The sequence below is a fragment of the Motacilla alba genome, chromosome 11, assembly GCF_015832195.1.
Source record: "Motacilla alba alba isolate MOTALB_02 chromosome 11, Motacilla_alba_V1.0_pri, whole genome shotgun sequence".
Classification (NCBI taxonomy): domain Eukaryota; kingdom Metazoa; phylum Chordata; class Aves; order Passeriformes; family Motacillidae; genus Motacilla; species Motacilla alba.
Genome location: NC_052026.1, coordinates 13,165,531 through 13,187,473, shown reverse-complemented (window position 1 = coordinate 13,187,473; position 21,943 = coordinate 13,165,531). Strand labels below are relative to the sequence as shown.

The 21,943-nt window shown below is 49.0% G+C and overlaps 1 protein-coding gene across 6 annotated transcripts in view; it reads right to left on the bottom strand.

Annotated features, from left to right (window-relative positions):
- Positions 1 to 3,768: 3,768 nt before the first annotated feature.
- Positions 3,769 to 21,943, bottom strand: part of WDR59 (WD repeat domain 59) — a 48,871-nt gene continuing 30,696 nt past the window's right edge. For 4 of the 6 annotated variants that reach the window (XM_038148130.1, XM_038148129.1, XM_038148132.1 and 1 more), the window contains 9 exons: positions 19,939 to 19,995; positions 13,897 to 14,030; positions 12,404 to 12,485; positions 10,442 to 10,554; positions 9,285 to 9,432; positions 9,120 to 9,192; positions 7,938 to 8,064; positions 7,372 to 7,514; positions 3,769 to 5,478 (listed from right to left, as the gene is read on the bottom strand). In XM_038148130.1, the coding sequence (XP_038004058.1) occupies positions 5,243 to 5,478; positions 7,372 to 7,514; positions 7,938 to 8,064; positions 9,120 to 9,192; positions 9,285 to 9,432; positions 10,442 to 10,554; positions 12,404 to 12,485; positions 13,897 to 14,030; positions 19,939 to 19,995 (1,113 nt within the window). In that variant the 3' untranslated portion in view covers positions 3,769 to 5,242. The remainder of the gene's footprint in view (positions 5,479 to 7,371; positions 7,515 to 7,937; positions 8,065 to 9,119; positions 9,193 to 9,284; positions 9,433 to 10,441; positions 10,555 to 12,403; positions 12,486 to 13,896; positions 14,031 to 19,938; positions 19,996 to 21,943) is intronic. The other 2 variants (XM_038148127.1, XM_038148131.1) reach the window with 2 other exon arrangements.

Genomic DNA, 21,943 nt, shown 5'->3' with positions numbered 1-21,943 from the left:
CCTCTCCAAGATCCTCGGTGGCCAAGGCAGGGGACACCCCAGCCCTGGTTCAGGGTGCCCTCGGAGAGCAGGGTCCTTCCTGGGGTCACCCAGAGGCCAACTCACCCCAGTGTCACTTGCTGCCAGGCACCACATCCCCTTCCCACATGTCTGAAGATATATTTTAGTATTTAATTAAATTTGCAATCAGCCAGGGGGGCAGGAGGCAACCCCAAATACCCCGAAGAATCCCAGCCAAATAATTAATAAAGAATGACAAGGAAGGAGTCTCTCCATGCTTTTTATTTTTGTAAGATTTCCCTTTGAAGTGAGGGGGGCTGCTTTGACACCCTTGACCACAGGGGCTGGCCACGTGCCAGCAAATTTGGCGTTGCTGGCCACACCAGGCTGCAAGCAGTGATTAAGGTGGGGTTTGCCATCCCAGGAATGGGGAGCCCCCCAGCCCCACCTGCAAGGGTGGGTCATCACAGCACCTCAGCCCCCCGGCCTCGGGGTGCTGTGGGGTGCAGGCCAGGCGCTCACTGGGGCCTTTAATCAAGGTGGATGCAAAACCTGCTGTGGCAGTCGGCGTCGGCTCCACCTTCCCACCCGGCTCCTGGCACAGCCCTGCCTCCTGCTTGGGGGAAAAGTCCTTTCTTGGGTGGGCAGATTGATTTTGCAGCCTGATAGGAGCAGAAGGGTTAAGGGTAGTCATGCTCCTGGCTGGGGCTGCTGCAGGGCACCTGGGGTGCACTGGGAGCCCCTTGGGGTGGAGGACAAAAACATTTTCTGGGGGTTGGGAGGGCCAGAGCAGTCCTGAGAGGTTGCTGGGAGACCCCAAACGAGGTTCTGGAGTGGGACACTCTCCCGAGGGGGTTCCCCAATACCTTCAATGGGCAAGGTGGTCCTGGTTGTGGTGGGTGAGCTCAATCTGGCACAGCTTTCTGGTAGCTTCTGGATGGACACTGAGGATTTTTTGATGAGCCTGAGGGCAAGGTGAGGGGCAGATCTGAATGAGCTGAGGCTCTCAGCCGAAGGCCACTGCACCCAATCCCAAACCAGGGACCCCAGACCCCAAGCATGCTCAGGTGCAGTGGCCACTTTCCTTTTGTGGGGTGCTGGAGGAGATGGAGGGGACACCAGGCTGTGAGCCCACCAAGCAGTCCCCACCGGCTGTTCCTGCTTGTGCAGCCCAGCCCTGCCATGGGTTTTGGGGCCACAGGCTGCCAAGGGCCACCCTCTATAATCACCACTCATGGCAGAGGTGGGTCCAGCCTTTGCCTGCCCACGAAGCTGCCGGGTGACCTGTGGGTCCCTGCTGCCATCCTCTCCCAAGCTCACGGAGCTGTGGTCCTCAAATGTGCCACAGCAGGGCCCAGGGATATCAGCTAGGCTCTTGTGACTGACACTTCATCTGCCCATGCCACCTCCTGGGCTCTGTGGTGGGGCTCTGTCCCCCATGCAAGGCACAAGGGTGTCCCCACAGTGGGTGAGCCAGTCCCCAGCTCTGCAGTGAGAATGGGGCAGCAGGGGGACTGTCACCTGCAGAACAGGAATGCACTGAGCACAGGTGGCACTGGGAGAGGGACAGTACTGGGAACAAACTGTACACCAGCGTAACAGCATCAAATTGGCAGCAGAGGGTTGTGTCAATGCCCTGTCCCTGCTGCTGTGCTCATCCCTGTCCCTGTCCCTGCAGCATGCCAGCCCCAGGACAAGCAGGATCAGGAAGTGTAGTTGGTTTGCTGATCAGCCTGGCTGGAATGAGAGCAGCCAAGTGGCTTTGGCTCATCAGTTCCTAAACTGGTTTCCCCACCAGACAGACGGACAGACGCTGGGGCTGGCACACAGGAGACAGCAGGAATGTGCTGCTGGGCTTGGGGCAGGATTAGGCCCTGCAGTGCTGGAGGGGCTGATGCTGGGATAATGGAGCTGTGGCCGCCAAGGTGGAGGAGGCCAGCGCAGACTCTGCTTGGTATTGCATCCATGGGAAAGGTTTTCCCTCTCTGCTAAACACTCCTTGTTTCTCTGCCAAACTCGATCATCAGGGATTAAACTTCCTTCTCTGCACATGGAAAGCCTCAGTGAGGATAGGGAAGGCACATCACACTTGTTACACCCTCAGTAGGAAAACAAATAGGGTTTAAAATGCTGACAGTGGCCTTTAGGGCACAGCGTGGGTTGTCGTGGGAGCCCTCTCCCTCTTCCAGCCCCATCCTTGGGAAAGCTAATGGATACACAGGTAACAGCTCCTGGGATGCACTTGGCAGGCAGCTGAAGCAAGTTTTGGCAAGCAGCTGTTTTCAGGGTCAGACCTAAGGTCTTCCGCCCTCGGCATCCTCCTCTGCACGGCCTGGGAAGGCTGCCAAAGCAGGCGTGGGGTGCGTGGGCATCCCTGTGAGGCGCTGCTGGCTGGGCTCTCTGGAGGGAGCTGGCCTGGGATGGAGCTCCTCTCCTTGGCAGTGTCCAGTCACTCCCGGAGCCCTGGCACACCCGTGGCACCAGGGATGCCCTGAGGGATGTGGTTTGACACCCGTCCCACGCGGCGCACAAAGAGCGCTCCTGCCTCGCGCAGAGCAGCTGGTGTAATCCAACGCTCCTGCTCCAGCAGAAACCATGGATGGGCCACCCCCTGCCCTGCAGCACGACTGACCACGCTCCTGAGCACTGTGCATCAGCTGAAGGCTCTGTCCAATTCACCTGGTGGGACCATGGCAGCATCCCCAGAGCCGGGCTGGTGCACGCTCTGGCCCACACTCGCTGCCTGAGCAGCCCCTGCCTCCTCTCCCTTCTCTAAAGCTGCAATTCAGAGCGAGGTTTGGCCTCACTGGGGAACTTTGTCCACTTGGTACCAAGTTATTCCAAAGAGCAGGGGGGTGTGAGGACAGGCAGTGGGGGGTGGGCACCACCACGCCCCATTTCTGACCATTTACTGCTGCCCTGCCCGGCAAAGGCAACAACGTTTCTCTCTTCAGCCCGCTCCCGGCAGGCAGAATCAGCCGGTTTCCCTGCAATAGCCACTTCTGCGTGGAGTTGGGCTGCTCCCAAAGGAACCACCAGCCATGCTGCAGGGCGTGAGAGAAATGCTGGCAGCATCCGGGAAGAAATTCCACCTACCTGTGCAGGGCTACACAAACAGCCACGGCAGGGGCCTTTCCGCCTTCCTCTGAAGTGCCGGCGTGCTCCGCCTCGGGGGCATTCACATACTACGGAGATGGACCGTAATGGACTGTAATAACACACTAAATACCGCGATTTGTCGGTCCGTCACCTTTAAATAACAAATCTCCTTTCCCTTCCAAGCTGCAGGAGCACTCAAGCATGGAAATGAGACTCCTTCCCAGCCGAATGGCTGTCACGCAGGGAGGCGGAGGGCGGGAGCGCTCTCCCTGCAGGGGCTGGCAGGGAGCACGCTGGCCCGGGGGCTGCCGCGGCGCCGGGCCGGACCCCGCTGCTTTCCTGGGGGGCAGACGCTGCCCGGGGCCTCCCCGAAGTGCAGGATGTGGGCTTTGCCTCGCCGGCAGCTCAGACGCCGCCCGGCTTCGCTTTGCCAAGAGGAGTCTCACAAGCGCGGGCAGTTCCCAGTCTGTTCCCAGGCTGGTGTGGCAGGTGTCGGCACGTTGTCCCAGCCAGGGCTGGGGGACCCAGCAGCGCCTCAGCTCTTGGGGGGCTCTGCTGCCACCGAGCCCCCTGCTTTGGTTGTGCCCTGGGTGCAACACTCACCACCCACTGGGAGGGAGAGCTGCTGGGGGCTCCCCACACAGAGAGAGCCATCAGAGCAACACCACATTCTATCAGAACAGCACTTAAAAAAATAATTTTAATGTTTTAATTGTTTAAGATACATCATCTGTTTATTCCACAGCAGGATCCCACTGCCTGAGCTAGAACAGGGATTGGGAAGGGGCATGGCACATGGCCCCACTCAACAGGCAAGCATGGGAGAGGGGATCAGTACCAGTACAGGTGGGGGTAGCTCCAGCTGGCTCATCCCTGACCACACATTCACCCTAATCCAAAACTCAGGCTGAAGGCAGCCCTGGAGAGGCACAGGCTGCACATTCCAGGTGTGCACACACTGCACAGCAGCATCCCTGCCCTGGGAGTGCCCTGCAGGCACAGCCCCAAGCAGACAGATCCATCAGTACATTCTCCAGTTGATGCTCCACAGTAAGAAAAGTCATAAACCTTTAGTCTCCATGGATTCCACCATCCTTCCAAACCCCCTTTTCCCCTAGAAACTGCTGCCTCCTTCTTCAAGAGCCTCATCACTCCAGCAGCAGCAAATCTCAAACTAACCCTAATTTTCCCCATAGTGCTAGGAAACGACAGCCAAAAGGAGCTGTATCATTTCAGTGTCCTCTTTGCGTGCTCTCAGTGAGGGAGCAAAGGCTTTCCAAAACAGCACATCTAAAAGACAATGTGGATCCCAAACTCAAAAGGCAGATGCCTTTCCCAGGGACCAGGAAGTGTCACTACCAAGACAGGGACAAGTTAAAGTGCATTTTATCACCTGGTCAGAGCAGGAGATGGAGACACCTTAAAGCCTAACAGTACTAAAACTGCTGGAAGTCACTAATCTCAGGGACCTTGGATGCTTGTCTGGGCTTTTCATAGGTACTGACTAGTGAGCAGAAATTATTTAAGATGTAATCCTGAAAAATGCCATTTCCTTTTCTTGCTTTGTGGGAAAATCTAAGTGATGTAAACAGCTATTCAAAATAAGGACCCTGCTGCATCCAGGGAAACTGAGCACAGTTCCATGGACTATTTCCTCTTCAAACGCCACTTACAACTTACCTTCAGAGCTTACTGCTGCTTGAGAATTATTTCTGCTTTAATTGTGTAAAAACAACTGCTTTGCTCAGTTTGAGCCCATGTAAGGAGGCACCTGGAAAAGACTACATTGCTGAAGTGAGTTTGGCTCTGCCAGGTGGGCCCCTTCCAGGGGAGCTTTCAAAAACCTCTTCATCCCAAACTAACGAATATTCACACACCCTTCTGCAGGAGAGAGCAATTTTTCTGGTCTGGCATCCATTGCCAGCAATGGACACAGGAAATTTGGTCAAATTGGTGTGAAAGTAACTTGGGAAGCTTAGGAGTAATGGAAGCACTCGTAAACATCACCACAGCACATTACCAGGACGTCCTGCTTCAGCTCCTTGTGGCGATCTCCTCCAGACAGAGCGGAGCAGAGCTGACTCAACATGGCTTGGGAATTACATACTCCATCAGTTCCCGGGCGGCGCGCCGTCCCCACTGCTCAGAAGGTGCTCTCGAGCAGGCAGTGGCACCCGCAGCCCGTGGGACAGACCTCCTGGGTGCGAAACCACTCCATCATGTGGCTGGTGTGGCCCCCGTGTCCGCAGGTCAGGCAGAAGTTGGAGGAGCCGCGCACGGCCACGTGGCAGATGGCGCACTGGAAGGTGAAGCCCTTGCAGATGGCGCACTGGGTGCCGCGCACCTCGCTGCGGCAGTGGCTGCAGTACACGCCGAACTCTGCCGGAGGGAACACACCACAGCAGGACAGTCAGTGCTGGATCAGACAAAGCAGCCCTGCAAACAGCCCCTTACGCTGCCTCAAAGCTCCATCAGGACGGGACGGTGGGTGGTGCTCAGAGGTCTTGGTTTGTTCTCCACACGCGATCAAAGGAACGGGCAGCTGGAGCACTGAGGCACTGGCTGGCCCACCAATGCCCCTGATGGCTACAGCTGTCCGCTGGAAATGCTAGCTGGATTTCAAGCTTTGGAGACACTGACTCATGAAGGCTTCCTGCTGGTCTCATCCACCTCTTACCACTAGAAAGTGTCACTAAGCAAGCAAGAATAGCTCCATTTCTCATCAGAGACCCCACCTATGCTCCTTTATCACACTGTCAGCCATGGAGGAGCAAAGGCAGTGGGTAAGTCACCTGTTTTCACTCCAATTACTCCCCAGAAGTTGTCTCGGGTGACAAAAGTGAGACTACTGCTGTTTCTCTGACATCCTTCACCTGTTTTTCTCCCCCCTAGGTCAAGCATGTCTGTTTTTATAGGTCTGTGAAGAAGACAATTTGGCAGCTGTCCTTAAACTGGGCATCTACACTGCTGAAAGTATTTCGGGAGGAAAGTTCTCTTTACCTATTTGCTGGCTAGCTCACCTAGTTAGAGATCTTGCAATTTTAACATAAGGACACTTCAGCCCAGGATCAGAGATGAAGACAGGGCATCTCAGAAGGAATAAAGGACATTCATCAGCACAGAGCTGAGCATTGCTGGCATGGCAGTATGTGAATTTTCCAGCTTTCCTGGAGAGATGTTACAGTCCACAAAGCCCTTGAACCAACACCTGCAAGCCTCACCTCCACCCAGAACTGTGAAGAAGTCAAACCCATTTACTGGGAGAGCTGGCCTCTGTCACAGGTTAAACGCCACACCTGCTGTGACATTTCAGTAACCAATGGACACTTCATCCATGTAGCAGGGTGCTCTGCCTAAGCAGGAGTAAAACAGCTTGCATTCTGCCTTACTTGCAAGCTATCAGTGATGGATTGAGCAGGAGGGGGGGTGGAGGGGGGGCTGCTGTTCTTAGTGTTGAAGAATGCTGAAACCAGCTTGATCACACTACCCCAAATTATACCCATCACATGGATAGGTAAGGCAACTGCGTCCTCATCAAGCTGGCATCAACAGGGATGTGAAAACTCTGGCAGGGAAGGGAGAGGCAGATGTTTATAGAAGAAGAAACCAAAGAGCTGATAGCATCTTACTCAAAAATAAAGCACGTTCTGTTGAGCAGGCAGGACAACATTTTATCTAAAATTGTGTGACTGACAGTCAATCACTTCAAACCATAAAGACCAGTTCCATTTTTAAATGGTGAAAATTTTTAACACACCTCCCCCCTTAGGTGTGTGTGAAGATCCTTACCTTGGGTGGGGACTGACCTCAAGGTCACTTACCAAAGCTCAGTGAAAGAGATTTGCCGATGGTCATTGCTATGGATGGACATCAGTGTCTACCTGATAATTATTAAGCTAGCTTTGATATTATTTATTTAATAACCAGTGCATTGTATTTCTAGTTTTAATTTTCTATACTGTGTGGTAAATAATTCTGATTAAGGCCTTTTTAGTCAAATTATTATCATTATATTCATCAATTTAAATAAACCCTTCATATTTTATTCATATTAAATAATTGTTTTGCCATCATTAATCCTATGGAATGATTTGTGCCAAGGTTCAATTACACCTATATAACCACTTTAAACCCTTGTGACTCGCTTGGGTGGATCTCTCTGATAAACTTTGTCCATTCCATTCATGACACATCCTGCCCTGCAGATTGCATGTTCCTAAGCTCCTGAGGCAGAGCTCTGGCTCTGCCTGAGCAACTGGACCAGACACTCACCAATTCCCTTGTGGGGATCAGGAGGACAAGAGACAAACTTCAGAACCTCAGCCCGCTTCTCTCGCAGGCCCCAGCGATAAAGGATTTCTCCATAGCATTTCTTAAAGTCATCAAATTGCTGAGTGTTGGCAGGATCCAGCAGCCTAGAGGAACAAACAGGCTTGTAACTGATTGACTCTCAGAGACTCGGGTTGCAGTGCTCTTTCCTGCAATAGCTATGCAACCAGCTCACATTGCTGGAAATGGCAGCAGGGCACTTCCCACGGGTTGCTGAAACAATGCTGAACACAAACTGCTCTGGCCTTGATTTGTTTACACTCCAGGGTGCACACTCCATGGGTGCACTGTCCTTTGGGAGCCCCACCATGGCCGCTTAGGGATGCATCATGTGTAATCCCAGCAGCACTGATCTGCAGGATGAAGCTTCTTCAAGTAATGGTGTGAATGACAAGGTCTAGGGGCAGGTGTGGGACTGCACAGCACCAAGAGCCCTGGCCATGGAGTTCCATGTGACCGAGACACAAGTAAGGCATCTCTGAATACCCCCAAGGCACGTGATAACCTACCTTTTGTTTTTCTCATGCTGGTCCTTCTCCCTCTCCCGAGGATCGGGATACGTTAGGTTTCCGTAGCGGAAGTCATCTGGAGAAGACTCACACCAGGGAGTGGAGGTCTGCTCTGTGTCTTTGTTTGCTGCAAACACCAAGAGGCTGTGAGTGCATCTACCCCCTCAAAACTGCAATCAGGAAGGGACATGAAAGACCACAGGTTTGCACCCCTGCGTTCCAGTCCTATCTCTGTCCTACCACCCTCTGCATTCCAACAAACGCTGCCCTGCCTCCAAGAGCTACGTGCCAGCCTCTACTTGCCAAGTGCTTCTACTACACTTTTGGTGAAAGGACTTAATGGGCATCACCAGGCAGAGAAATCTGATGTGGAGGAATCACTTCTGCCTTCTGCTTTAGACAAAAAGTAACCAGGCAATCAATCCCATGGAGTTTGTGTGGGAGCATTTTCCAGGGCGGACTTGGGTTCCTCTTTCCTAGACAGGGAGGACTCTCATCACCAGGACTGCTGTTACGTAAAGGGGCCTCTGCATGCAAGGTACTGCCCTGGAGGCAGGGAGTTATTAGCAGGACTGCTAATAACTGCTACAAAAGATTATCCACTTCCCTAACCCCCATCCTCTTCTCTTCCCCATGTCACATATGCCTTGATATCACACTGAGAAGTTACAGCTGTGGTGCTAACAGGGCTGATGCTGCCCCAGGCTGTGTATATCACTAGGAATCTGCCAAAAGATTCAACTCTTGACACCAGAGCCCCCCTTTGTCACCTTTGTCACAGTGAGAAACCTCTGTGGATATTCACAGCACCAGGAACCCAGTCCTTCCCACTGCTGTGTTTCTTCCAGTGAGAGAAGAAAGCCCAGCACTGCTTTTCCCCCAAACGCTGTGGAATTAGCCAGCTGATGACATTTTGAGGCCATTCTTGATACTCATTGAATGAAGTACCTACTGAAGTCAGAAGATGCAGGACTGCAGGAGCCTTGACACAGATACTGCAAGGCCTGCTCACTTCCAGCCATGGAGTCACACCATCCTGGCCAAACCCCACAGAGCTGCTCTGGCAGAGCACATCTGCAATCACAGCCAGTACTAACTCCCTCTTTTCCCCACCATAGGAGCCATCTAAAACCTTGGCTGGAAGGATGGGAGATTCCTTTATTTACTAGCCAGGTCTCATACCTATGCTCCAGCCTCCAGTGCCAATCCCAGGATCTGACATGCTGGAACAGGAGCCAGAGGAAGTAAAGCTGGGCTGTTGAGGGGGAAAGGAGAATAAATCATGTCATCCATGTGAGAGACATTCAAAGATATCCAAGACAAATGGGAAAGAAATGGTGATCGTACGTATCGGCTGTGGGAGGCCAGGTTGGAGGCACGCTGAGGAAAGGGGACACAAGAGTTGGGGCACCCCTGGAGCCTGGACTGGGCTTCAAACACACTGCAGAGCATGGCCAGGGTCTGTACATCGTGGAGCTGTGAGTAATGAGCCAGCCTGGGAAATGAAAAGACAGTGTGAGACTGGGTAGAATTCAGCGGCAAAACCACTGAGACTCCAGGGCAGCTAATTTCAAGCCTGTTGCATACACGGGTTTGGGTGTCATGACTGCCTACAGGAGACACATGCACCGAGGGACTGGGTTGTCTTTTCTGTCACACCTTTGAGGAGCCAAGTTCTCCTTCTGAAAACGCTCAGGCCCTACCTAACTGGTGGGAGAAAGATGGGAGCTCTGGGAATTCAGCAGTACTTGGGCTCTGATGTAGTGCTGGAGCCATCAGACTCACTCCCAGCCACAACATCTTTTTTTGACAAAGCCCTCTGGGTGCAAGCGTCCTGCACCTGGATCACAAGGCAAAAGGCTGCTGCAGGTTTTCTAGAAGGCTAGGAAGTTTCCAGTTTGCTCTGAAGGCTGAGAATGATAAAGAACAACCTGTGCTGTGCTCCCACTGCTGCCATGCAGTAGGAGAGAGCTCAGCCAAGCAACAGTATGGAAAGCACAGCACACAAATCCTGCACTTCCAAATAGCACAGATTACCAAATAATATCAGTCACGAATTATGTAACTCCTGAGCAGATTCACTTGGAAAATATTTGTAGCTAACACTTGGCTTTGTGGCCACTGGAACTTCCCAATAAAGCTGGATGACAACAGAGAATCTGAAGGTGAAAAAAAGGCGCTGCACCAACAGGCTCGTTTAGTGGGGGAGCAGGAAACCCAAATCTCCAAGTCAAGCACTGTGGGCATGGAAAGCAGAGCTCCACCTGTGTCTGGCCTATTGCTCAATGCTGGGCCAAGGAAGACCTGAATGATAGGTGGAAGGTCAAAGGCTGCCTCTTGTATGCCAGAAACACATTTGGAGTTTCCCTTTGTGATGCATCACAGGCTTGAGATGGGAAAAAATCCATACTATGGCACTAAATGACTCCTTACACATAGATAGTTATGGAGGGCTCTGCTTCAGCAACCACTCCCCAAGCCCTCCCCAGCATTCAGACACGTACAAGGACTCCAGTAATTGACGTCCAAATGGATGTTGTGCCCAAGGTATCTCTAAATCTGGGTCAGACTTCGGTCCAAGACAGAGATCAGTGGCTACCATGGCCAGTGACCAAACCTGGCAGACAGGAAGGAAAAGCAGCAAAGCTACAATTAGGATTAACCACACTCCCAGGGCATAGGTGTGCACAAATTCACACACAGACAGATAATAATGGAGCTTGTCTGTTTTGGTTTTGGTTTTTTTTTTTTTTTTTTTTCCCCTCTGACAGCAGGGAACAGTTTCAGTCTCTGTGTCACGAATAATGCAGAGAATAACACAAAACCAAAGCTATCCTTGTCCCACTCACTTTGTGTTTGGGTTAAATGCAAAAGCAGAACAGTCTATAGTCTATTAGTGCATTTTATGGCCACAAGCCTCAAAAGAGTTTAGATTTGATACAGTTCTTGGGTTCAGAGATGTCTGGTGGCAGAAAGTTTACTGGTAAATCATTATTTACATGAGATGTATCCTTTCATTAGTGGTATCACTAAGCACTATTCTAATGCAGCCTGGCACAGACAGGACACTGTTTGCTTTTTCTATTTCAGAAGTTTACCACTTCACATGAAATTTCTCCTTCATTTATCATCCTCTACTCTGAAAATGGTTCCATCTTTTCAGTCTCTATACCACTGATCTAGGACTATTTTTTTCAGCTGTGCCTTTAAAAATGGGACAGTTAGAATATTCTAGGGAAAAGGAAAGCTCCTAGTTTAGCAAGAAAAATAAAGCAGGAAAGGAAAAAAGAGCACTGTGCTAAAAAGACAGCAGAAATCAGAGAACTGACAACATGGACAATAAAGAAAAACCACATGCACCAAGTACCAACAGCCAGAAAAAGTAGTCCCAAAGCTGCTCCCTGTGAAAGCAGAGAGCAACAGAAGAGAAACCGAAACAAGGACTGGGCTAAGAGAGTGCACAGAAAGCAAACAGGGAAGATGGCACTTCCTACACTGCTACAGAGCACATCAAACCTGTAACTTGCAAGTCAAGCCTGTATGTCTGCTGTGAGCTGCACTACAGGCTGGAGTTACACAGGACAGGGAAAACCAAGCAAGAAGCAGAGTTATCTCAGAGAAATCTTGCTGAAGTTACTCCACCCAAACTCTGGTCCAATGTGGACAAACCAGACTGCAAGAGGAAGAACAGACAAGGGGGAACTAGACCTACTTTCTCTCTGCTGGTGTCGCAGAATGCACCAAGAAGCAAGACAACAGCTTGAGTCAGCTTCTGCTTAGATCAGGTATGCCTATGCATGTTGCCTATCCAGCTCTAGGAAGAGCCAAATGCTGCGGAGATGTGAACAGCTCCTGTGGCACTGCCAATTCCCATCTCTTTCAGGTGTTCCCATGTCCTGTGAAATGTTCTGTCTGTTGCAATGGACTAATCACAGAGAAAAGCACGGGCCACAACAGCCATTTTTCTCCTATTTTTAGCTGAAGGCAAATAGCCAGCCCCATTTTGGGGTCCCTGGGCCCAGGCTCTCTTGGGAGAAGATAGCTGCAGTTAGTACCCAGTGCCAGCAGAATGCCAAACAATGGGAACAATTACATAAGTACAAAAAAAATTACGGATCAAAACGCTGACAGCAGCTAGGCAACTCTGTGCACAGTTACTCCATTTGATGATTCAAAAGCAGGCTGCATTCCTCACTTTGCCTACAGGAATTCCCTGAAAAATGTGTTTCACTCAGTTTGGTAAAGGGCATAAAAGAATCTGTGTGCAGTCCTGGGAAGGAATCTCTCAATGCCCAGAGTCAGCGAGGTGGAGACCACCTTGGTGGCTGTTCCACAGGCCAGGTTCACCACCCAGGGAGTCCCTGACAGAGCTGCTGAACCCCAGTGGCCTTTGGGTGCAGGTGACAGCACAAGGCATTGGAGGGTAGCACAGCACGCTGAGGAAGAGGTCGGATTCCATGGCATACCTGTACGAGATCCCTCCGCCCCACAGCCAAGGCTGAGGCAGCGTTCTTCTGGCAAGTCTCCTGGATGTTATTCACATTCAGTCTGAAAAGAAAGGAGGTAACTCAGCTCTGATTGGCACATTACCTACAAAGGTAGGGAGGAATGGGGGGAAGGGGGAACATGGCTCTGGCAGCCATGAGCAGCCCAGACCTCCCCATCAATATGAGCCTCTTTGCATGGCCAGGATCCCATCCCATCCTTCTCTGTTACTCAGGGACCACTGCCATCCCTCTCCCACTATTCATTTTTGCTAATACACCACACATGGAGTCCAACTCCACACTAGCTGGGATTGATTCTAAGCAACACCATTTCCAAGAGAATATCAGACCAAACTTCTGCTGAAGTATCATGAAGTCCAGAATCGTTCTTGTCCCTAAAAGCTGGTGCCATTGGCTACATGGTCCTGTTCCCATTCAATCCATCAGTCTGCTCTGGCTGACTCAGAGGGAGATGGGGACATACTGGGAAGAACCAGGCTGGCTGGGGGATAACACACCCACTGTGTGAAGCCTTGACAGGCTGGCAAGGTGGGCTGAGGAAGCCCACGTGTGCTTTTCTGCCTGTCACCAGAAATCTTCCCAACACTTCAACTGCTTGAGATTTTTACAGCACATGGAAAAGGGTCAGGCTGTTTACACAAGATATCCCAAGAAGAAAGGTCCAACAGGTTTTTCAAAAGAATATTCTTTTTAATAACACAGAAAGGGAGAGAAAGAAGGCTTTTTTTCCTCTTTCTTTCCTCATAAAGGAAACCTGCTTCTTCCCTGAATGTCCATAGACTGGAAATTCCGTTAAGGACCAGCCAGTATTACCAAAGCTAAGAAAGAAAAAATTCAGGAACAGAGGTTTTGTAACCATGTGATTTAGAAAGTCCAGAAAAAGGAAGCCCTTTGTTAAAAAAAAACCAAAAAACCAAAACCAACAAAAACACAAAAATGCCCACAGAACTCCATCCTTTCCAATAACACAGAACAACCTGCACAACAGACCTGACGTGTACAACCAAGACTCCAAGTGGGAACATATTAAATACTTCTGAAATTAAAAAGCTTTATGAGCTATTAATAGTTTTACAGAATGAAAATGTGCTTTTAGTGAGATCTTTAAGCCTGTGCATTTAACTTGAGATTTGAAAAAGAACTTCTACTGATAATTTCTCTTTTTAGAAGGTGAAAATCAGAACCTGTAAAATTTGCAGTGATGATGCTGATTCAAACTCTGCTGACCATACCTCATCACAAATTTCTTCCTTCACACTTTCCAGATTTACAGAAGACAGGTGCCCTCTCACAGGCAGAGGAATACCAAAAAAAAGCAGTGAGACAAGAACAGAGGAAGAAGGTAGAGAAACATTCACTGATCCATGCTGACTGATGTCAGGACTAAAGCACAGCAATGCCAAAGACAGCTACTTTCACTGGGAGAACGATGACAGCCCACATGTACTCACATGTAGAGCTCTCCCAGCAGCTTGTGGACAGGCAGCAAACAGGAAATATCTTGGATAATAACTTTCCCAGCAGCTTTGATGGGTCGGTTGTTGGCATCTGTCCCCTCTCGTTTGCTCTTCCACCTCCTTGATTTCTGCAGAACCAATGGCAAGGTGTTACTGGGGAAGAGGACAGTAGGCTGCTTGGGACAGGGAACAAAGCACTAGGGTCAGGAATAATGCAAGCAGCACCCAAACCTGCCTTTCAGAAGGCTCTGTGCTACCCTGGAAAACATCCATGACATGCCCAGGAGAACAAGCATCTCCATCTGTAGGAAGTGAAAAGCAGGTCAAGGCAGCGAGCTCAAGGTCAAACTCACTCAAAAAGTATTTTGTGAGTTTCCCTGTGAAAGCCAATAATAGAAGAAATCAGCCTCGGGATGCCAATCAAACCTGGGCAAGTTTGGCAGGAGGACCATTCAGTTCTCATTCTCTGGGAACCCTTTGCAGATAAACCACTGCTGACTTCAGCCAGCGTCAGCACAGAGACATGCTGGAGGCAGCTGCTGCTCGCCCTTTGCCTCAGGGCAAGCCCACAGCTCCAGACTGTCTCTAGGTCTGCCCTCTCAGGGTGAGAACGGCCCTGTTCAGTGCCAGCACAGGGCTCCCACCTCCTGCTTTATCAACAGCTTCAAACAAACAAGCGGCAGATGATAAAGCAGGGCCCAAGTTTTCCTAGCAAGGATCCCTAGCTACCATGCTCACAGCTACTTCCAGCTGGCTCAGGACATAAGAGGGGGGAGAAGAAAGGAGAGGAACCAACAGGAGGGAACAGAAACAAGAAGCCAAGATTCCCAAATACTCCTTGTAACAGATACAGAGGTCATCTTAAAGCCAAGCTGCATAAAGCTACCTTGGCTGTGTGAAACACGGTAGAGTATGTGTCTGGTATCCTGACCTCTTCCAGCTCCTTGCTCTAGGAGAGTGAGGAGGAGGGATGAGAGGATGTGTGGCAGCACGACAGGCAGAAGGCACTGGAGCTCTACTGAAGGAAGTGCTGGCTGCTAGGCAGGGTTCCAAAGCTTTGCAATGCTGCTCTCCTATGGTGCCTTCCCTCACTGCCACGCAGAGCCAATGGACGCACACGGAAGCGCCCAGTCATGCTGAGTTAGGGAGGCTCTCCTGGGACACTCGTGCTGGGGATTCCCACACATCTCATCAAGGCAGAACAGCCCCTCTCTCAAGGGGCCAGCAAGGCAGCCCTCTGCTGATGGTTCTGCAAGGCAGACACAGCTTACACAGGCTCACACTGGTGCCCCTAAAGGGCATACTGGATACAGGAAAGGCAGGACTTGGATCTGCAAGCAGGATCACCTTTACTGTGGGTGTGAGGCCAGCTCTGGGATGGCTGAGTGCCAAATGGCTTTTGACCATGACCATGCAGTCCTGTGAGAACCTGAGCAGGCTTATCAGACACAAAATGTCCTTAAAAAACTACTCATGACCTTAAGAAATGCCACTGCCTGCCTGGCCCAAGCTTAGGCCAGTGTGCTGAGGAGGTCTTGCCATGCTGAGCAGACTACTAACACATGCCACAAGAAGCAAAAAGGATGAGCTCCTGAAGCTTCTCTGAACACTGCACAGCTGAGGATCACAGGCTCCAGCTTGACAGTAAGTGAAGAAGGCATTTCAGCCTCAAAGGAGGCAAAAGTGGGTTTTTCCAGGGATGCTGATGTTACAAAGCATCACCAGTCCCCTGATCTTCCACCTCCCCTGAGTAAAGAGGAGCAGAGCTTGCATGGTGCCCAGAGAGGTGAAACACTGGCAGAAACAGGGCTGTCAGTGCTCTGGAAAAGCTGACTGACTCATTCTTTGCCACATCTATTCAAATCCTAATTCATCCAAGAGGAATCTGCCTGCTGTACTTATCTGTCCCCTGAAGTCGAAGAGCACTATGCAGTGGAAGGTGGCAAGAATGGGGTCAGTTGGGAGACCCACCTCTCTTCAGTCCATCAGTTCCTAATCAAGGCACAGTCTGGATCAGCTCTGCCTCTTGATGTTGGGCAGGCTAATCCTGTTTTGATAACACCTAAAAGTTTAGCTGCCAATCCCATGCTGAAGGATGTGGGCTGGACTACAACAAGGCTCCCAAGTAACAGTGGCACTTGAGTACCTCATTCTTTCTCAGGACAGCAAATGCTGTCTCCCAGGTGTGGTGAGGAGCTGCTGATGCTACCAAAATCAATATATGAGTGAAGCTTGGGAGCCCCAACACAATGACATGCCAGGAGGAAAGAGCTCAGCACTGTCCTGGAAGGGCTACCAGGCTTCTCACAGCAAAAGCTGTTATTTGTGCTGTGTCTGAGCAGGTGTTTGAGCCCAGGCTTGCAGACACAGAACTACGTTCTGCAGGGCTATCAACAACAGCTTCTAGAGCTTGGTAAGTAATTTGGAGAGCAACTTGCCACTTTCTGGCTATCTGTAAGCCAGCTGCCCCCAGGACTCACAGTCGATGGAGAGCTCCCTCTGCCCAGTCTTTGGAACAGATTCAACCTGCTCCTGCCCCCTGCAAGAGCAGACTGAAGAAGCCTCCCAACAGGCATTTCAAGACTACAAACATGGACAACACATATCATTTTCCACAGGCAATTGGGTCTTTTTTTTTGGGGGGGGGTGGGGAGGAGAATGACAACAAATGAAGATGAGAATGAAAAAGAGCTCTCATGAATGGTTTCCACGGCTTGCTTTTAGCATATCACCACACAAATGGAAACACTAAATGTACCAGAACCCCCTGAGAACTTGGTCTCAAACCAAAATTGTCCTGTTTTCTTCATTTTAACTCTGCTTATTTACTGGCAAAAAAGGAAATCCTAATTCTTTACTGGTGCAGCTCCAGGAATGGAATTAGTAAATGGCCACAGGCCCTGCCTGTACTACACTTCCATGCCCACCACTTCCAGCCCCTAAAGCTCTGACAGAAAAAAAATCATAAAGCTACATGTAGAGTCACCATTAAAAAAGTCTGAGTTTTTTGCAATTCTGATCTACCTCAGCGACAGCAAATAAGAATTAGAAAAAACCCACAATCAGAAGTATGGGAACCATTACAGATGGGGTAAAGTTCATCACCACTGACAGCAGAAGCTCTACTTTGAATCCAGTAATTGCTGCAGTTAATTACAGGAGTAGCTCTCCACCAGGCGGTATTTGAGCGCACTTAACAGGGATTACCAGAGACAAAGAAAGCTTTAGGTTGGGTTTGTCTGGCCAAGGTCCACCTCCCTCCTGTTCCACCTCTTCTCCCAGGAGAAGCTCCCACTATGGTGTAATCAAAAGGTGTCACCAAGGCTCAGGGGCATTAGGGTAGAGCAGAAAACACATCTCTTCCTAGGGGCTGGAGCACAGGTCAGGACGGGGAGCAGGGAACATAACAGTTGGAGCTGAAGCAGGAATCAACATGCACCAAGCTAGCTGCTGGCAGCTAAAGGACAAAGGCACAGGTCTTCTGCACTGCTCACGACATTTCTAGCTCTTTCTGAAGCCTAGAAACCATGCCAAGGAGAACTGCAACTACCCAGCTGCTCCTCAGTTGAACGAGGGGAAGATACGAAAGAAAATAGCTACAGTGATAAGTAAATTAAGACTCATCAGTTCCTCAGAGCAGGAGAAGGAAAGAAACCAGAGCATTTATGGCAATCATGGGTTGGAGGTGACAGCAGGGAACAGCACTGGATAATGACTAAAAAAGCCAGCCTGCACCTGCACTACTATACCCAAGGCTGTAATTTGCTGCAATCTGAGGTGATAACGATGGCAGTAAATGGGTTACATGTAGAAACAGATAGCCCAAGAATAAGCCACCAACTGCTTTGTAGCAACCACCATCATCACTGCATACTCAGCAGCAGGAGTTGCAAAATGCTGCCCGCTTGGAAAGGATGCTGAACACTTGGGTGTGTGTGCCTTTGGATCCTGCTGAGGCAGGCAGTGCTTTGAGTAGGATCCTGAAATGTAAAGTGCCTGTTTCACATCAGCATATGCAAAATTTCAGGGTTTGTGGTATAAAGTGGCGTTAGTAGGGTAAAGGTAAAGGTTGTGAACAGAAGAGAACAGACTCAATGCCAAGAGATTAAGCTGCAATAAGACATGTATAAAATAGCTAAACCGGCTCAAGCCAGGTTCAAGCTGCTTCTCAAATTTCTTTTTTTAAAATAAAATGCAAAAATTGCTTTCTCCCTGTAGAATGCTATGCTCCTTTATTCTGAACAACTGCCTACAGATTAACTCCCCCATGTGGCTCATGCAGCACTGCCGGGATTTTCTCTTCAAAATAATCAACATTTACTATTTCCAGCACCTCCCACAGTATCAGGCACCTGCCATAAAGGTGCTAAAAAAATCCAAGGCCCTTTTGAATCAAGTGCCCCACAGCAGGAATATTTCTTTATAGCTTTCATCAATCAATAGTTGGCACCTGCCCTGAAGCATGGGCACTTCAGAGGAGGAGGCTAGAAAGAAAGAGGAATTATTGCTTCTTGTAAACTTGTGAAACTCTTGCTTCCCAAACACCTTGAGCAATGCTGAGCTCTTCTTCCAGAAGGATGGCATGTTATTTGCACTAATAACCTGTGCCTCTCCTTGCGTATGCCTGTGTATACCTTAGGCACTGCTGCCCCCTTCAGAGAGTCAGTTTAGCCTCTTTCAAAGGCTATCCACAAATACAATGAATCCTTCAAGGCTTGGACTAACCCCTGTATCTCTTTAAAATATGCATTACTGAAAATTATAACTTAATCACATCACTACTTGCTCTTCCTTCCAGGACAGTGGTAAGGGAATTAAACCATAGCCTTTGTGCTCTGCAATTTACCACACAAGCTGGCAAGTTCATTGCTTGATTTTCTTTCAGTCTGCTCCTGATTCAAGACAGAACTTCATTTCTTGTCTCTGCTGCTCACAAGACTCTTTGCAAAAAGCCTTGATGGAGTTAAGGAAATTACTTCTGGTTTCTTTCACCTATTATTTACTAGTACAGTCTTAGAACTCTTGCAATTAGGAAAACCTGATCCTATTATACCAAGTTAAATCATGCGTTACAGGATTCTATTTTATTCCCTGCTGTCTTATGAAGAGATAGCATGAAGGACAGCAGCTGTGAAAAAACAGTTGTTCATGCAGACATTAAGACAAACACACTTGAAGAAATAATCTTTAAATTGAAATGGAATTTTCTGAGCTTCATCTATGCTTGGAAGATGAGTGATGAAATAGTAATTTCCCACATGTACAGCACAGCTTGAGCAATCGTGATATCATCAAGATGATGATGATTCCATGAATGATGCTGGAGCTTGAGGGACACGTGGACCTGACTATCAGAAAACGACTGTCACAGCAGACTCAGCAGGGCAGGTGCCAGGAGGAGGGAGTACCTGCCAGGGTGGCTGAAGTGCAACCACTCTAAATGAATGCAGTGGTGCAACTCCAAGGGCTGGGAGAAGATCACAAGTTAAGAAGAAATTGTATTTTTTGATCCAGGAAATAAGACTGTGTGATGGATTGCACTGAGAAGTGGCAGTTCATGTTAATGACATGACAGATTGTTGTCAGAAACTCAACCAGTCTGCTTCTTCCACAGCTCATAAGTGATCTTCCCTCCCTCTCCAGCAAGGCTTTGTCTTTTCAGAAATTAGGTGCTCTAATGTCAGTCTCATCAGTTGGTTGATGATATATAATAATCACTCAGCTCCTCTACAGTGCACTCCGTATCTTAGAAGCTGATCTTTTCTTACACTTCAAATTACCCCTTGGCATCCTTTCCTGACCACAAGGCCAGGTGAAACAGGCATCCTGTAGGTCAGTAATTGCACCTTGCAAACTACTGTCTGCTCCTGCCCGCTTACACGTTCACTGCTCTTGTGAAGCCCTAGGCCCTGCGTGGAGTGTGAGTCCCCAGCTGTGTGCAGGTTACTCAAAGGCAGGCAGGTGGCATTTTATTCTTGGGCCCTTGGGCAGAAGACAGGGTCATATCAAGGACAGTATTAGCACAGCACACAGTACCGGGAAGTCGTTAATTGCTTGTATGGACCAACGCCGCCGGGCAGAGCGAGGAGACATCTGTACGCGAAAACATTATACCCAGGAAAAGGGAAGAAAGACACCAAGAAAATTAAAGACAAAGGTAAATAAACTGAAATGAAAAGTGCCCTGAACCAGCAGAGTAAAAGATACTGTTCCCAATGGCTCTGGTACATAGCCAACGGTTGCAAACCACGATCCCCACTTTGACCCTCACACAATTGTACACAGCATTAGCTATGGCTCTGGCAGAGCAAGGGCTGCTGTGTCTGTGCCCAACTCCAGCCTCTGTGGAAGACTCTGGCAAACACAAGTCTGAATAAAGTCTTCCACATGGAGTTGTATTACTGCAAGAAGCACTGAACTGCTTTGTGTGACCTTGTTCATACCATGAATTGAGCAGAGGACAACAACCAAGTGCCCCACATGCCTAAACTCCAAACTTTTACTCCTCTTGCCTGAAGAGGAAGGCAGCTAAGTGTAAACTGCATAATTTTTAACACAGCTGTCCAGTGCCATGGCACAGATATCTGCAGGAAGCTAAAAAGATACTCCTGCTTACTCAGATTCCCTTTAACATCCAGCATCCTCCAGAACTTCATTCACTGGAACCTGCTGTAACTGTTTACTTTCATTTTAAACAATAAAAATCATATGTCAGGATATTAGAAGGGATGTAGAGACACTGCTATTTGGCAGGGCCATGTGGGTATTGTCATAATGGGTTGAGAAACTCATTCAGATTGAGAGAGCAATCAAATTCACTGAGTGACTATGCCAAATAGCTCCAAAGTAGGCTTCCATTAGAAACTTGAAGATACTGCAATAGCTACTCAACACAGTATTACAGCAACAGCAAATGAAATCTTTCAAAGCACATTAGTGTACATTCACTTGAAAAAAAGTTTTGCGTACAGATCTCTAGGAGTTAACACAATAAAAGGGGATATTTGAGTCAGGTACAATGTATTTTGCATTTGTTTTCAGTTGATGATAGACAGTCAGGACCATCAACCATGCCTTCAGCCTCTACATCCCCTTGCATGTCACCGCTGGGAGAGCCCTACAGCCAGGAAGCCAAGGCTGGCTGCAGGGCCCCATGGAAAAAGAGAGGAGAAGGCTGCAGCCATGTGCTACAGGTTCCTCCAGCAGGCCTCACAGAGAAGGAGAAAAGGGTTAGTTGAAGGAAATTCAGTATTGTGGAAAAGCAGCAAAACTAAGCTCAGTCCCCCCGCCAGTTCCCTGACGGGAAGCATAAGGACACCACTGTCACCATCCCCGGGTACAGCAATACTGAGCAGCACCCAGGTCCCCACGGGCATGACCCTCTACTGCAGGGGGGAAAAAGAACTCCATGGCACCTTCTTTAATAGATATTCAGGTTCAAAACACTGATGCACTGCCATGGTACAGATAAAGCTCCTCCTTTCTGCTGACTACTGCTCTTCAGTGGGGTTTTTTTGAGGAGTGAAAAAGAGGGAGGAAGAAAGGAGGAGTGTGCATGTGTGGCATGTGTGAATAAAAAGTGAGAAAGATGTATATATATATATATATATATATATATGTGCATACACACACACACATATATATACATATTTAAATGAGCACAGAAAGGCTCAGTGCCTAATTTAGTTTCATTTTGGCTTACTAAGGAGCTCTCTGCTGGAATCAGCAGCTCCCCTGCCTTTATGGGAACATGACATCTTTCCAGTCTAGCAATGGGCAAATTCCATTTGTTTGCTAATGGTAGCGGATGCCAGTGGTTGCTACACTGGATTTAAATACTTGGTTATGGCTGATAAATTCAGTTTTGGGGATGAGGTTGTGCGATATCAAAATCTGATGCACAAAATATCAACTTGTATTTAATGTGAACATAAAATCCAAGCTTCAGAGCAAGGAGTTAACTAAACTTAAGAGTCTGGGCTTTTTAAAACTGCCACAATGAAATAACAAAAATATGTACCATTGATCTAACAGAGGCCAC